Raw genomic sequence first — 14,116 nt, forward strand, 5'->3', positions numbered from 1 at the left:
TCTAAACTTACACGGCTAAAAGGACTTCATAGTAGATGCTCCACAGAATATTTTTTTTTGATGAGGATTTTACACAAAACACACAGAATATAAATTTAACTATCACATACTCATTGTTCGACCTTGGGGACGTTACCTAAAGCTTCCCGGGACTAATTTTTCTTGACCATAAAGAAGCAGACAGTAATATTAACAACCTCACAGGGTTGTTGTGAAAACTGAATGAAGCGACGCACAGAAAGAGGCTGGCAGAGTACGGGGCCGATCAACGTGAGCTGCTATTGTTGTGTGACTTTTGGAACATCTGTGATTTGTCCTTCACTAAATGTGCTTGGTCAGTGGCAATCCCAGGAAATGAGGTTAACACAAAGTGGAAACTAAATTTTTCTATCCCAAACTTGAGTTCTTCAAAGGCACATCAAAGGCATGAGTAAGGCTTCTCAATATCTGTGCTAAAAGGGAGATAAGAAAACAGCCATCATAATGTGCTGGGCTATTTTCCCTTGGAAAAATGGTCCATTCATTGAGAAATGTGCCCAGCGCATAAATGTGAATGGTGAAAGTGTTGGTCTTTCAGTTCCTCCCTCCAGAGGGCAGCCTGGGTGCCTAAGTCAGAGACAGACAGACCTGGTGAGGGTTCCAGTCGCTGTCAAAGATGACCACGGTATCAGCTGCCTGAAGGTTTAAGCCCAAGCCTCCAGCTCTTGTGCTCAGCAAGAAAATGAAATACTGGGACCCAGGTTCGTTGAATTTCTTTAGCAAGGCAGCACGATCTTCAGACTTGGTGGTGCCTGAGGGGATAAGAAAAATAAATTTGCCAATTAACTCCTGTCTGAAAATGGCACAGGGCTCGATGAAAAGGCCTGCTTCCTTGAGAAATACGCCTGGACTCCTCTTAGCATGGGTGAGGTAATCCCCGGAGGTTTTTGTATGTTTGAAAGGAATTTTGAACATTTTGCAATTAAAAAAAAAATTGAGAGAGAGAGAGAGACTTTTCTCAAATCAAGAAGGAACACTTTGTCTACTACCCATGGTTCCAAAATGCTGAAAGATTTTAAATGTTTTGGACTGGGTACCTTTGCGACTTTACAGATCCTTCAATATTTGTATATTAACCTAAATCTCAATGAAAACATTTTATGGATTTGTTTCTGTCCTTTAAAACACCAAATATTTTTTTAAAACACACACAAACACACACCCTAAAACAATTATTATAATGGCTTGAAGCAACTTTGCCGATAGGTATTAATGTGAGGTCTTGTTTATGCCAAGAGAAAGGAAACAAAAGGAAAATCAATTTCTACTATATTTTACCACTTCAATTGCTACTGAGCATGATCTGGCTGGTAAAAACATATAATGCGGGTGGAATATTTTTACCCTTGTTAGCAAGATTTGAAGCCGCAATAATTAAAAGAAAAAAAAAAAAGGGAATCAGTCAATCTGTTTCTCATGTTGACATTTTGCTCTGCTGAGTTCAAAGGACGCCCAACTAAAACCAAACAGGGCAGCAAGTCACACACCTGGTGGCTCCTCCCAGGGTGTCTGAAGTGGCTCCAAAATAGTGAATAAGCAGAGAGTGCCAACCCACAGGCTGTGCAGCTTGCTTTTCAGGTGCCAAGGCACCCACGCTTGCATCCCAAATTAGCTGCTCGGTCATATCCCATGGATGTGTAATGTATTTACCTGGCCATTTCATGAACTGCACTGTGGAAGGGGAAAAAAAAAAGAAACCCTTCCATATTCCACCTGAACATATTTCACCAAAAAAAAATGTAGCTGCAGAGTTCTGAAAAAGGCTTTAGGCTATTGGGAAATATATATGCATGTTACATGATAGTCCCCAACTGCCTGCTATACAAATATTCTTTCTACATGGTGTTCTTTTTTTAAGGATGAAACTATATTAGCGATTTATTTCAGAGGATTAAAACATGTAAGTGACTACAGCTAATAGGATCAAGTTACTATGAGGGTCAAGTTCCCAAACATGGGGGGATCTGTTTTTGATATTAATAAAAATAATAAGTACCCTCCTGAGGAGGAAAAAAGAAACAATTCCTTGCACACAGCAAAAGGGGCTTTGGGGGTTCTCATTTAATGAAGCAACAGTCTTTAAAGCTCATTTTACTTTCTAAATTAGATTTCAAGGTTAGTGACCTGGTCAAATCCCGCAACAATGAATTGTGAAGAATTTAGATTTCGGGGGAGAAGCACCAAATGTGCTCTGTTCAATGAGGTTGCAAACATATGGGGCTCTTTTTTTTTTTTCCTTGTATTTTCAGAACTGACTTTCTGAGAGCATGGGGAACTATTTCTTCACAATGCTAATGGAAGACATGTTCTGTTCAATCACAAAACCTTTTCGCTACATCATCTTTCCAGTTGCAATCATTTAAAAAAAATTACTCACATGGAGTCAAGGTTCACATATTTACCCTCTGCCCTAAACTGAATAAAAGGCCACAGAAACAAACAAACAAACTTCTTCTAAAATGGGGAAAGGAGTTCCCAGAGATAGTATCTATTTTCTTGACAGCAGGGAATAAAAACTGTCCATCTATATACGCTGAGTGCAGAAGTTCAGTTTTGATCCACTGGAAAAATAAGTCAGTCAATGATCACATGCAGTAAGATATAAATAAAACTAGTTAGCATAAATGTCTACTTGGGATGAAATGATCCTACATGCAAAATAAAGCTCTGAAAAACAAAAAGAATATCAAAGTTATTTGGTCAAAGGAGTTTTCAGGTCCTATGACAGGTATCTCAAGCAAATATATCTGGTATGTATTTAAACTGTATAAATAGCTGGGAACTTGACGAATTATAAAGCCAGGGAAAGATGTAATTAAATCACTTTTCATGAAAGTGATGGCATTTCTTATTACAGGGTTCAGAATTTGCTGAATCACCATTTCCATTAGTCAAAGGTTCCCCAAGTCAAGATCTTTGCTGATCATCAGCAATCTTTGGGACACTACTCAGGGAGATTCAAGGTATCCTATCAGGGTTTATCTACAGACAAATTAATGCTCCTTGTAGGTGGCACACAATTCAATGTGCATCCGTTCCATGTTCTTTTGGACATTGATGTAGAAGAACACAATTAACAGCAAGGGCACTTGTGTTGAGAACTGCACAGTATGTCAGAAGGAACACACTTGCCAGGCTTTCCCGATTACTAATTTTAACTTAGTGTCAGCTCCTTTTGGAAAATTCTGTCTTGTAGGATGTAACTTCACCACTTTCACTCACTCAAAAAAAGAAAAAAAAATCATTTCCAGTAAAAACAAAGACTATAATGGAATAGTAGCTATATCTATGCATGCAACCACAATCTTTGCAGAAAAATCTGCTTAGCTGTCATCAAGTGGTTTTTTTTCCCCCTGAGGTAAAAAATCTGAGACATCAAATTTGGCAATGAAAATCTGAAGTCGTTTGAACAATTGGGTTAGGATGGAGCTGGTATAGTTGGAAGTATGTGTACTCATTTATCCATGTGTATGCTGACTGTTCGCCCAGCGATTCTCTCCATCCCCAAAACAAATGGCTGCTGTTTCTTGTGGGTGGAAGCCTGTCTGGCTGATTTCTCAATTCCTTCGGTAACATTTGATGGAACTTGCTTATGCGTCTCCTCTAACCTAACCGTAAAGGCTTTGACGGTGAGGACAATGAGTGGCTCACTCATCTTGTATCTCTGGCACCCAGTCATTTTCAATCAATCAATTAAAAGTTTTTGAAGAAGTTCAAAATGATTCTTACTTAACATGCTGTCACCAGGGAAGCAACCTGTATTTTCAGAGATAGGCTCTATCTTGCTGGATCTGCTAAAACTGAGCTAATTTGGAGGCAGAGAGATCTCAGTCAGAACCTGGCTTCACCATTTCCTTTCTGTGTAACCACTGGTAAGTCAACTCATCTCTCTAAAACTTTTTTTCTCATCTGTTCAAGGGGCATCGAATTAGTACCCGGGTAAAGGGGGTAACAGTAGCTTGTGGGTTGAGAAAATTGAGTGAATAATGCACATGGACTGCTTTGCCTGGCATCCCCCATGGAGTAGGCATTCCATAAATGTTAGCTCTTATGGCTACTATCAGTAGTTAACAATAAGGACAGCAACCAACAGACTATTAAAGGATATTCTCTGAGGCTGGCAAGAAAACATTAGACAGATCTGTTTCAAGGAAATCACTTCTTGCCAGTTTCACATGCTCGACTCTTCCAGGGCTGCAATCCACGGAGAGCTGAGATTTAAAACGCTATGCCACAGAGTAGTAAACAAGTTACGTAGGACCCCTGGGGGAGGGGAGTTGTAAATCCTGGGGAAAAGAGAGTTGGGCTGCCCTACACCTGAGCAGCAGTGGGAGGAGGGTTCATCTTTCTAATGGGTACTGACCTCTCCCACAAAGAGGGAGGCAAGGATCAGGTCAGAGGACAAGGCACACTGCAGGAGATGTGCCAAAAGAGACAGACTGTGGGCCATATAACTCTGCCATCAATTCGAGGTTAGCATTTACTTAACCATTCATCTGTTTCCAGGGACTGTGGAAGGGAGAGGTAGTAACACGATTTTTAAAAATCAAGTCTGTCACAGGAATAATTAATTCAAAAATTAATAAAAACCTAAAAGGTAGATCATAAAGAGAATTCACTTAAAAACTATGGCAAGTTCAGCAAGTCTGAAGTTTGTTATATATCTAGTTACATCTAATTCACGGCAAAAGGGGTACAGAATGTTGGACAGAAAATAAAACAATGCTCTTAAATGGAACATAAGCTTTAAGTTGACCATTTCATAATGACTTGAATATTACATTAGATAAAAATTGGTATTAGTAATACTGTACTCTTCTCTATCTGGGGATTCAACACTGTCCTGTCTGTAAATTAGCTCCTATGCCCGCTCACCACTCTTTGAGTGTTAGCCCCTGCCAAAGTAGGTAAATTTTGATATCTTTCTTCTCTAAAATATTAGGGCTGATATCCAATTCATATAGTAATTTAAGAAGTATCCCTACATTCATATTTTCTTCCATTCCTATTTTCTTACTAATTTCTTAGGACATGGTATTTAAATTTCACTCTTAATAACAGGTCAATATTTTGCAGTTTGTGAAAGTCTGGACAACAGTGAAGCCCTATCTCTTAACATAACATAGATATGTGTTCTACTTAGAAAAAGAGATGCTTTAATGATTATTAAATATAATCTTAAATGAACTATTACAATGTTGTTGAAAAAAAAAAAGGAGACATAGCCTTTACCCCCTTAAAATATACCTTAACACAAAAAGCTAAAGACTTATCAAAATATTCTATATGGTGCATAGGAAACAGACAATCCTAAGAGCAAGGAGGGTTTTAAAATTTCATTTCAGTTTAATTTATTGTGGCACTTATCAAGACTCTTAAGTCCACTTGTATTGGCTTGTATGTGGGATAAACAGCTGTGCAAATGATCTCAGCTTATTTGACACTTGAGGATATAAAAAGTGCCGTCTAGAAAAGCTGCACTCCATCCTGCTAGTGAATTCTTCAATAATTTTCCCCCTCCTTTTCCGCTGAGATAGGATCTAAGGGCCCATTATCCCTGCACTCTCAGCAGCATGGCTTCCGAGTCTAGTTCCTTCTCCACTCACCGTCAAGGCGCAGGTAAAGGAAGTTCCGAAAAGCAAAGTAATCCTCCATGATGGTCATGAGAGACGTCATCTGGCAGAAAAGCAGCACGCGGTGATTAGTCGCTCTCAATTTTGGCAGAATACGATCAAGTAGCTCAAACTTTCCTGAGGCCCGATACAGCTCAGCCCTGAACCCAAAAATGCAAAACAAGAAGACAGTATTACTGCTGTCTTCTTGAAGGAGCCAGTAGAGCTTTGCTTTTCAGAGAGTGCCTTGTGTATAGTAAACACTCAATAAATAACTATGGAATGAATGAAGGAATATCCACTCCAAAGCAGTGAGAGTATTTAATGGAATAAGAATACATATTCCTACAAAACTCATAAAGAGTGCATTATGTATGCTAGGTATGACAGAAAAGGAAACCTTTTCATGTTTCCAATGCTCTCTCTCTGTCTGTCTCTCTCATACATACACAGACTTGTATATGTTGTATTTCCTTATATCTCTACTTATTAAGTAGATAAAATTATTAATTTAGGGCACTTAAGATTCATTCAAATAGTTATTCAGCACCGACTATGTGACAAGCACAATGCTAAGCATGTGTATCGTGATAATCAAAATAGAATCCTTGCCTTCAAAATGAGTAATTATAAATTGTGATAAGTATTAAAAAGAAAATTAACAAGTTGCGACAAGAGAACTTATAGAAAACAACACGTTATCTTCTTTAGATGAGAGCAGAGTTTGACACACTTCAGCCCTGGCCTGCTGCCTGTTTTGTAAATAAAGTTTTATTGGGACACAACCATGCTCATTAATTTCTGTTTGTCTATGGCTGCTTTCATGCTACAAGGGCAAAGCCGCGTAAGTAAGACAGAGGCTTTTTGGCCTGCAAAGGTGAAAATATTTGAGGTCTGGCCCTTTAGTGGGGGAAAAAAAAAAAATTGCCAGCCACTAGTTTAGAGTGTCAGGGATGACCTCACTGAAGAGAGAACAGTTTAGCTGAAACCTGAAATAATGAGCAAAAAGTAGCCAGGTGGAGTATGGGAGCTTGAGAGTGCAGAGGACAAGATTCCAGGAAGTAGAAAGAGTATGCGCAAAGGTCCTGAGGACTAAAAGAACCTGGTGAGTCTGAGGAATTGAAAAAAATGGTGTGCATGGCTTAAACTTAAGTGAGTGAGTGGCGAATATGGAAGATGAGCGCAGAGAGGTAGAGGGTGGGAGTGGAGAGAGATCCTATAAGGCTCTACTCGCCACACTGAATGTATTAGTTTTAAGCGCAATTGTAAAGCCATTGACAGAGCATAAACAGGGGAGTGACTACATCTGACATTAGCTTTTTAAAAGATCACCATGTACGCATACTGTGTGAGAATGGACTGGGGAGCGGGCAAGAGTGCTGGCTTATACAGAAATTCAAGTAAAACATATCATGGTAGGGCCGGCCGAGTGGCGCGGTGGTTAAGAACTGGATTGGGACGCCAGAGGGCCCTGGTTTGGATCCCACATATGAGGGCCAGTGACGCTGCCCTCCACAGCTAAGATGCTGAACAACAGCTCAACCTGGAGCTGGGCTGCCGTGAGTCCTTGGCAACGGCCTAGGCTGCAGCCCCTGTGGCAGTGGGTTGCCATGGGCTACCGTGTGTAGCCAGCAGGCAGCGTGAGCGGCCAGCAGCCGCTGTGAGGGGCCATCCAGAAGCCGGTGACTGATCTGCCTCGCCCAGGAAGAGCGCAATGATGGTGCCAACTTGGGCCAGTGAAGCAACGTCCTCCACAACTAGACTGAAGAACAAAACAATAGCAACTTGTCTGTTCTCCTTCCCCCAATTCCCCAGCACTGTTCCCATCCCCCAATTCCCCAATTAAAAAAAAAAAATCTTTAAAAAAAAAAATCATGGTAGTATGTACTGCTGTCATATGGATAAAAGTGTCAGTGAGCCTAACGTAGGGCTTTTTTCCTCCACAATACATCACTTTTCTGTTTTATCAACGGGGATGTGGTACATTATTAAAACTTAACAGTAGGGTTGATATTGTTGGAAAAACAGTGCACGTGCAGTCTGTAACACTGAAATACATCATGTGGTAGCTGATTTTACGACACAGTATGTGCTATCTCTAAAGGACAGATTTTCAAGTGTAGGTCTTCCCAAGGTCCCTCCCCTGCTCTGAGAACTGTCCTCCGAACACCCCCTGTGGCTATGTTTTCAATCTGTAACTGTGGCCAACCTGATGGTGCCAGGACTGACCAGAAAACCCAGAGGAAAGGGAGGCAGGGACAAGCCTGAGAGTCAAGTGACTTTGTTTCTGGATGGAAGTCAAGTGACTTTGTTTCTGGATGGATTCCAATCCCTGGTTCTTAGCCCAGTGACACAGTCTGCCCCGGGGACCCAAGAATGACCCCTATATCCTAATAATACATTTTCCCTGGTACAAAACAAGCAAAACAGAGACTTTCTGTTAATACAAGGTTCTTTTTTGTTGTTGCAAGGCATGATTCTCTTCGATGTCCATTGCTAATGAAAAACATTTCTTATCCAGATCATATTCTAACAAATTACTATAAAGTCATACATATTTATAGTAGATGAGACATTTCTACTCCTGCATGTTAATGTTAAATATCAACTTGAAATTTAATATGATAAATCCTCTCTGCGCCCAAGCTACACTATTGGTTATAAATAACCACCTTTTGAAGCTCCGACAACATTTTTAGAACTAGGACACTATTAAGTCTATTAAGTGAGATCTATGTCCTTTGAATAGCCACTTACTCAAGGCATGTAGTAATTTATGCCAGTAAAGTAAAAGAGAATGCTGATATCATTCTGGTTAACAACTTCTGTACCCTCTGCTGAGGAGAGGAGGGCTGAGGAGGATGGCAGCATGTATCTGTATGATAGCAAACACTGTAGAGAGACAACTTTAGGTAAGACCAACAAACTATTTTTGGAAGAAAAAAAAATTAAGATTTACCCATTGATGACCCCATTTGAATAGCCCAGGTGTTCAGCAAAGGATTCCTTTGAAAGAAAGAGAAAAAGAAAATGATTTAAGAAAACAGATATATAATTATTAACTTAACGATTAATCTTTTAGCGAGGTCACCCTATCGACTTCCAGAGTTTAGTTATATGAAATAATAAGTAACAAATACTTGTTATAAGAGGAACCAGAAACTCAATCTCTTTGAATTCAGGCTTTTGCTCTGCCAGAAATGTATAATGTATCCTGTGAGTTTCTGCAAGTCTCTAGATTCTCATGCTGAGATGACAGGGTTAGTTCACTCATTAAACATCACCTGGCCCAGGGCTGAGGTAGGCAGGTACCGGATCCAGAAACAACGAAAATATCTACCCCCAAGGAGCCTAGGGTCTAGACTAGAGGAAGAGCTGAACGTAAGCAAACGAGGACTAATATGTACACATAAATACAGTGTGAAAACATTTAACAACAAACATAATGGTGATCATATACTGTATTACAAATCTTAGTGAAATCCTAGCATCCCTTCCATACTGTGCTTTTCTTTTCCCTTTTACAAATATGGCCCTGAGTGTACACTGCTCCCTCAGGTGTCCACTTCCACTTTCAACATACAGAACTTAATCACCTAATCCCCTCTTCCCTGATTCTGTGGGAGAAATACATTAGTGTTCTTCATGTGATTTTCCCATTTCTACTTAAGGAAAGGGAGACCATCTGTGGGGAAGGAGAAGATGTCACACCTTCACATTAGCCAGCAGCTGTCTCCCTTTCCTGCTTCCCTTCCTTCCACGATGAAGCTTTTCCTCCAACGGGACCAGATAGTTCCCTTTGAGCTCTCCTCTCAAATATGCTCATTGTTTACGGCAGGCCCAGTCCCTCAGAACGCTGCACTGATAGCAAAATTAACACATGGCAAAAAAACAACAACAACTCACCAACAGCCAAAAACCCCACTCCAATTCACCCCCAGAACACGCCCTCTCTCTCCACAGGAAGCCATTCCTTACTAGATTTTGAGGTTCCAACCCTATCTCTAAGCAACAGTTGTAAAAACCAAAGAGACAGCAGGGGTCGGTAGACGGTGATAAGATTAGGAATCAGCATGATTTAAAAAATACTGGCTTGAAGGCTCCTGGTATGACTTAGTCTGAACAAAGGTTGTGTAGCAAACAAAACAAAGACAAAGGCACAAATGCACACACCATCTCTGATCCATACCTGGAACACATTAGCCAATAGCTGTGGCTCGCTTTCCTAGGAATATGCTCCTCAGAGTCTTTTATGTTAAAAAAACTGCAAATCAAAGTCTGTTTTTCTACTGACTGCTATTTAAAACGTAAATATACATGCAATGGAGGGCATGTTACTCAGCCTTTGCTCATTTTATCACTGCCACCCCCACCCCCACCCCCACCCCAGGTGCTGCAGACAGAAGCCTGAGGGAAGGACCATCCACCTGCTTTCCTGACATGGCCTAGCATGCTTCAAAGGTTCATTTTTCTATGATAACCAAAACGAAGTAAGATTGACACTAAATTTTCATAATTTCTGAGTCCTCAAACCCCTCTATATAGCAGAATAAGTATCAGGTATCTTAAAATTATTTTTAGAAAAAAAGCGATGGTGGGTGAGGTTAACCTGACATGACCGTATTTTCATTTTCATCATTAGGCTTTCTTTCTGGCTCGCCCCAACCCAACATACGCCCCCTCCCTCCACACTAATTCACGGATACCTTACATCGTTTAACATTTTATCTGTTTACAAGATGCTTCCTATGTTAATTTTTTTTTTTTTTTTTTAAGTTTACCCTCCTGCCAGCCCTGTAATCCATTACCACTGATGACAAGTCAAGCGCACTAAAGCCTGGAGATGCTGAGTGATTTACACCATGTAAGTTTTCTAAACCCCAGGAGGAGCAATCTGAATTACAAAGTGGTCTGGGGTATGGGCTCATTGTACACTGGATTCCCCTTTCACTCTATGTCTAAATAGCTGTGGCCTGTTTGTTGGTTTTGTGTGTGTGTGTGTGTGTGTGTGTGTGTGTGTGTGTGTGAGTGTATTGTTGTTTTTTTTAATGTTGCTGTTGTCATTTTACCTAGATCTCAGACTTTTTAGTCTATAGATACTCTGCCCTATGGGCCCGAAGGCCAGAGCAGTGTCAGGAGTCTTGCCACCACAGTTCCTCACCACAGTTGGGACAGGGCTCCTGTATATAGGGAAGGTTTACAATCAATACTCTTACCTGACAAGTAAGATTACCAAACATAAGGGAGAAACAAAAGAATCGTCACAGTCAAGGATATTCAACCTGATTTTCATGCTGTGATTCTTGACTCTTAACTTCCCAGAACCTTCTAGGTATTTATTTGTTAATACACTGGTGCAGATACCCGAGCCCTGCAGTGCCCCGGGCCCCTGCGCATGCGCAGTGGACACAGGCACTACGCTGGCTGAGAATCGCCACCAGAACCATAAGCATCAGCAGCCACACACGGAAGAATGGATGCCACAATTTGCGGCTCTTTCTCCGTCCTGCTCACGTCAATCGCTCCTCCTGGGGTGAAATGCCGTCAATTTGGGAAACTTATTCACATGTAGTGAACACGGCAGACAATGTCCTCGCCCCTAAAAATAGCATCTTAGAGACCAGAGTGTCACTTTAAATTAAAGGCCCGAGTTTATGTCGACGTGATAGAAGCCAGAAGGGAAAAATACAAATCTAAGTAACGGGCCAAAGTCATTGTCTTTTACAGAGAAAATATTTCCAGAACATTTTTCTCTGTAACATGCATAAATACTTTATTTTAATATTTTTCACAGCATCCTTCTGAGAAAACTGGATGTATTTATCATTATCTTCAATTTCCAAGCTCCTACCATAAAACAAGGCAATTCGCAGTACTTACCCAAACCCACACAATGAGCCATAGCTTACAACATTTTCTTACTACTTTAAACTCTTGGTTATAAAATTCCAGATGCTCAAGTGCTTGGTGCCAAAAATAATCCATAACCAGCAAATTCACATTTATCAAGTCTTCCCGTTAAGCTATGAGACCATGTTGTTTCAACTCCTATATAGGTATTAACCCTGTTGTATTTTTTATTTAAAAAAGCCTTAAGTAGTATTAGTAGGAATAGCACAGTCAGAACCAGGGTCAAAGCAGAGAATATGGACTCACCTCAATGTGCTGAAACATGTATGGGTGATTGCATATTTTTCTCAGTTGCATGATAGTGTTCATAAGTGTCTTAGCGCCTCCCTTCCCCTAAACACAAGTGGAGAGAGTCAAAGCAGAACAAATAATTAACTGACCATATAGTTCTTATTTTTAAAAAATGGACTTCAATAGAAAAGGCAAAGCGTCGGAGGTCTTCTCCGTAACCTGAACCTCTTATGGTCCAAACTTCCTGTTATAACATAGCAGTTTCTGAGCTCGATATAATACCTTTCTTGTGACTAAATTATCCTCCAGGAAGGAATTTATGTCAAGTTGATGGGTTTGTGACATGACTGTCTATTCTCTAGTATTCTGGGAAGACAGAAGCAGCACAGAATAGATGCCCAAGAAATGGAAATGAATGTTCAAACCTTCTCTAGTGCCACCCCACATTTAGGTGGAATGCATTTTCTGCAGAATTCACATGAGTAGAGCTAACTATTTTGGTGATATGAACACAGTCCTTTCTTCCTGCCCCAGTGCAGTTTAAATTCAGAGGTTAAGAGATTTTATTTGGCAGCTACAATCGCTACAAAAACAAATCCAGTAATTTGCTTTAACAAATCAGCATTAGCAGGATGCTTCCTGGGAATATTTCCTGTCACAGACATGAGAAGATGTACGACGGCACATCTTCTGCCACATACCTTCTTATCTTTCTCAGAACCATCTGTGAGGAGAATCCCTTTGGCTTGCATATGGCGATAGAGAATCTTCTGCAAAGCTGACATGTCACACTTGATCACATATTCAACCTGGAATCAAAAGAACAGTAAGTGGGGTAAGAGCAGGAGAGAGAAGGTGCCTGCTCTAAGAAGACTCGAGACGCAGCTGCTGGTGGCATTCCTGGAGCCATGAAGGTATCTGTTTCCCCACATGGGTTCCTGGAGTGGAGGATGGGATGGGGATTGCACTATCATTGTGATGGAGGGGTCTTCAAAAGGTTCTATGTAATTGAGGTTAGGGTCGTGTTTTCTGAAACTTCTTGACTTATTCCGTATTTGAGAGAGAGAGAGAGGCTTGAAAACTGTTCAAATTCAAAGACGTTTAATGTGGAGGATCTTTTTCTGTTGAGTTGTTGGAAAAGTCATGATGCATGTTTGCAATGAAAAATACAGAAAAAAATACGTCACGACTTTTCTGGCAACCCAATAGTTCCTCTGCTTCCCAACTATACCCCCATTTCATATGAGCAGAATAGTTTTAGGAAAAATAGTGACTGGCCAATTTCCCATGATTTTCTTTTATAAAACATTTTTTTTTTAAATGGTCATATATGGTTACTCCCAATACTGATCCTAAAGTGAGACTTACAATAATAGTCTTAGGTTGACTATCATTAACCCTGCTTTTGAGAGATGAGACGATGCTACCTAGTGAGGACAAGTGGAGGAGAAGCACTAATCGTAAAGCTGGACTCAACTTTATGACCATTTACAAGGCAAAGCTGCATGTATTCCATTTAAAACAGTGTAAAAATCAATGTAAAACAGAGAAAGGGAATTCACATGCCTGTGGGTTAGAACACACCTGCAATACTTCCAGCACGCTCCTGATGCATATAATCTGCCCTGATATTTTCCTATTATTGTTTTTCTTTATTAAAAAAAAAATCCCCAGAATACAAATGTGCAATTTTCATAATAAACGTCAGATGAATGCCTAGAAATCTGCAGAATGTGATTAAAAGTAAATCAGCAAGCTGCCTAATGTTTAATAAACTGATTAAAAGTGATCAGGTTATTTTCAGCTCTGAGGACCAGAGTGAGGAGGTCACAGATGAAGAGAAGTTGAATATTCATTTGAGTGTTGCTTTAGAAGGAACCTGTCGGGCCCAACAGACCCACAATTAATAGTCTCCTGCCACTTGTTTTGCTGCACCAGATCAGAGAAAGGCTGGCTCTCTTGCAGAAGAGCTGAGAAAAGCAGGTGACCTTCCATAAACTTGTTTTGGTTTTTAATGACCTTCTTGACCAGGGCGGGGGGAGGGGGGAGGAGTCTTGGAGCTTAATAAATAAGAATGCACTTAATGCAAGCTTTGTGTTTTAAATACCTGATCACATGATATTTTTAAAGTACACCTTTCAAGAGATGTGAACTCTCAATGAAATTTAATCATGGTGAAAAAATGTTAAGTAACTTCAGACAAGTATAATGATAAAAATGACACCAAGGCCTAATATTATCGAGCTTTTTATAGGGACCAGGCGCTGTGCAAAAGTGCTTTATGTGCCTTGTCTAATTTTACCACACAAAAGCTCTGAGAGAGA

The 14,116-nt window shown here is 40.3% G+C and overlaps 1 protein-coding gene across 1 annotated transcript in view; it reads right to left on the reverse strand.

Annotated features, from left to right (window-relative positions):
• LOC109384480 (probable global transcription activator SNF2L2) overlaps nucleotides 1-14,116 on the reverse strand; it is a 65,468-nt gene that overhangs the window by 5,161 nt on the left and 46,191 nt on the right. The window contains exons 16-20 of the mRNA XM_019645883.1: nucleotides 12,494-12,601; nucleotides 11,808-11,894; nucleotides 8,611-8,657; nucleotides 5,646-5,812; nucleotides 628-791 (exon numbers count right to left, since the gene is read on the reverse strand). Of these exons, the coding sequence (XP_019501428.1) occupies nucleotides 628-791; nucleotides 5,646-5,812; nucleotides 8,611-8,657; nucleotides 11,808-11,894; nucleotides 12,494-12,601 (573 nt within the window). The remainder of the gene's footprint in view (nucleotides 1-627; nucleotides 792-5,645; nucleotides 5,813-8,610; nucleotides 8,658-11,807; nucleotides 11,895-12,493; nucleotides 12,602-14,116) is intronic.

The sequence above is a fragment of the Hipposideros armiger genome, unplaced genomic scaffold, assembly GCF_001890085.2.
Source record: "Hipposideros armiger isolate ML-2016 unplaced genomic scaffold, ASM189008v1 scaffold_95, whole genome shotgun sequence".
Taxonomy (NCBI): Eukaryota; Metazoa; Chordata; class Mammalia; order Chiroptera; family Hipposideridae; genus Hipposideros; species Hipposideros armiger.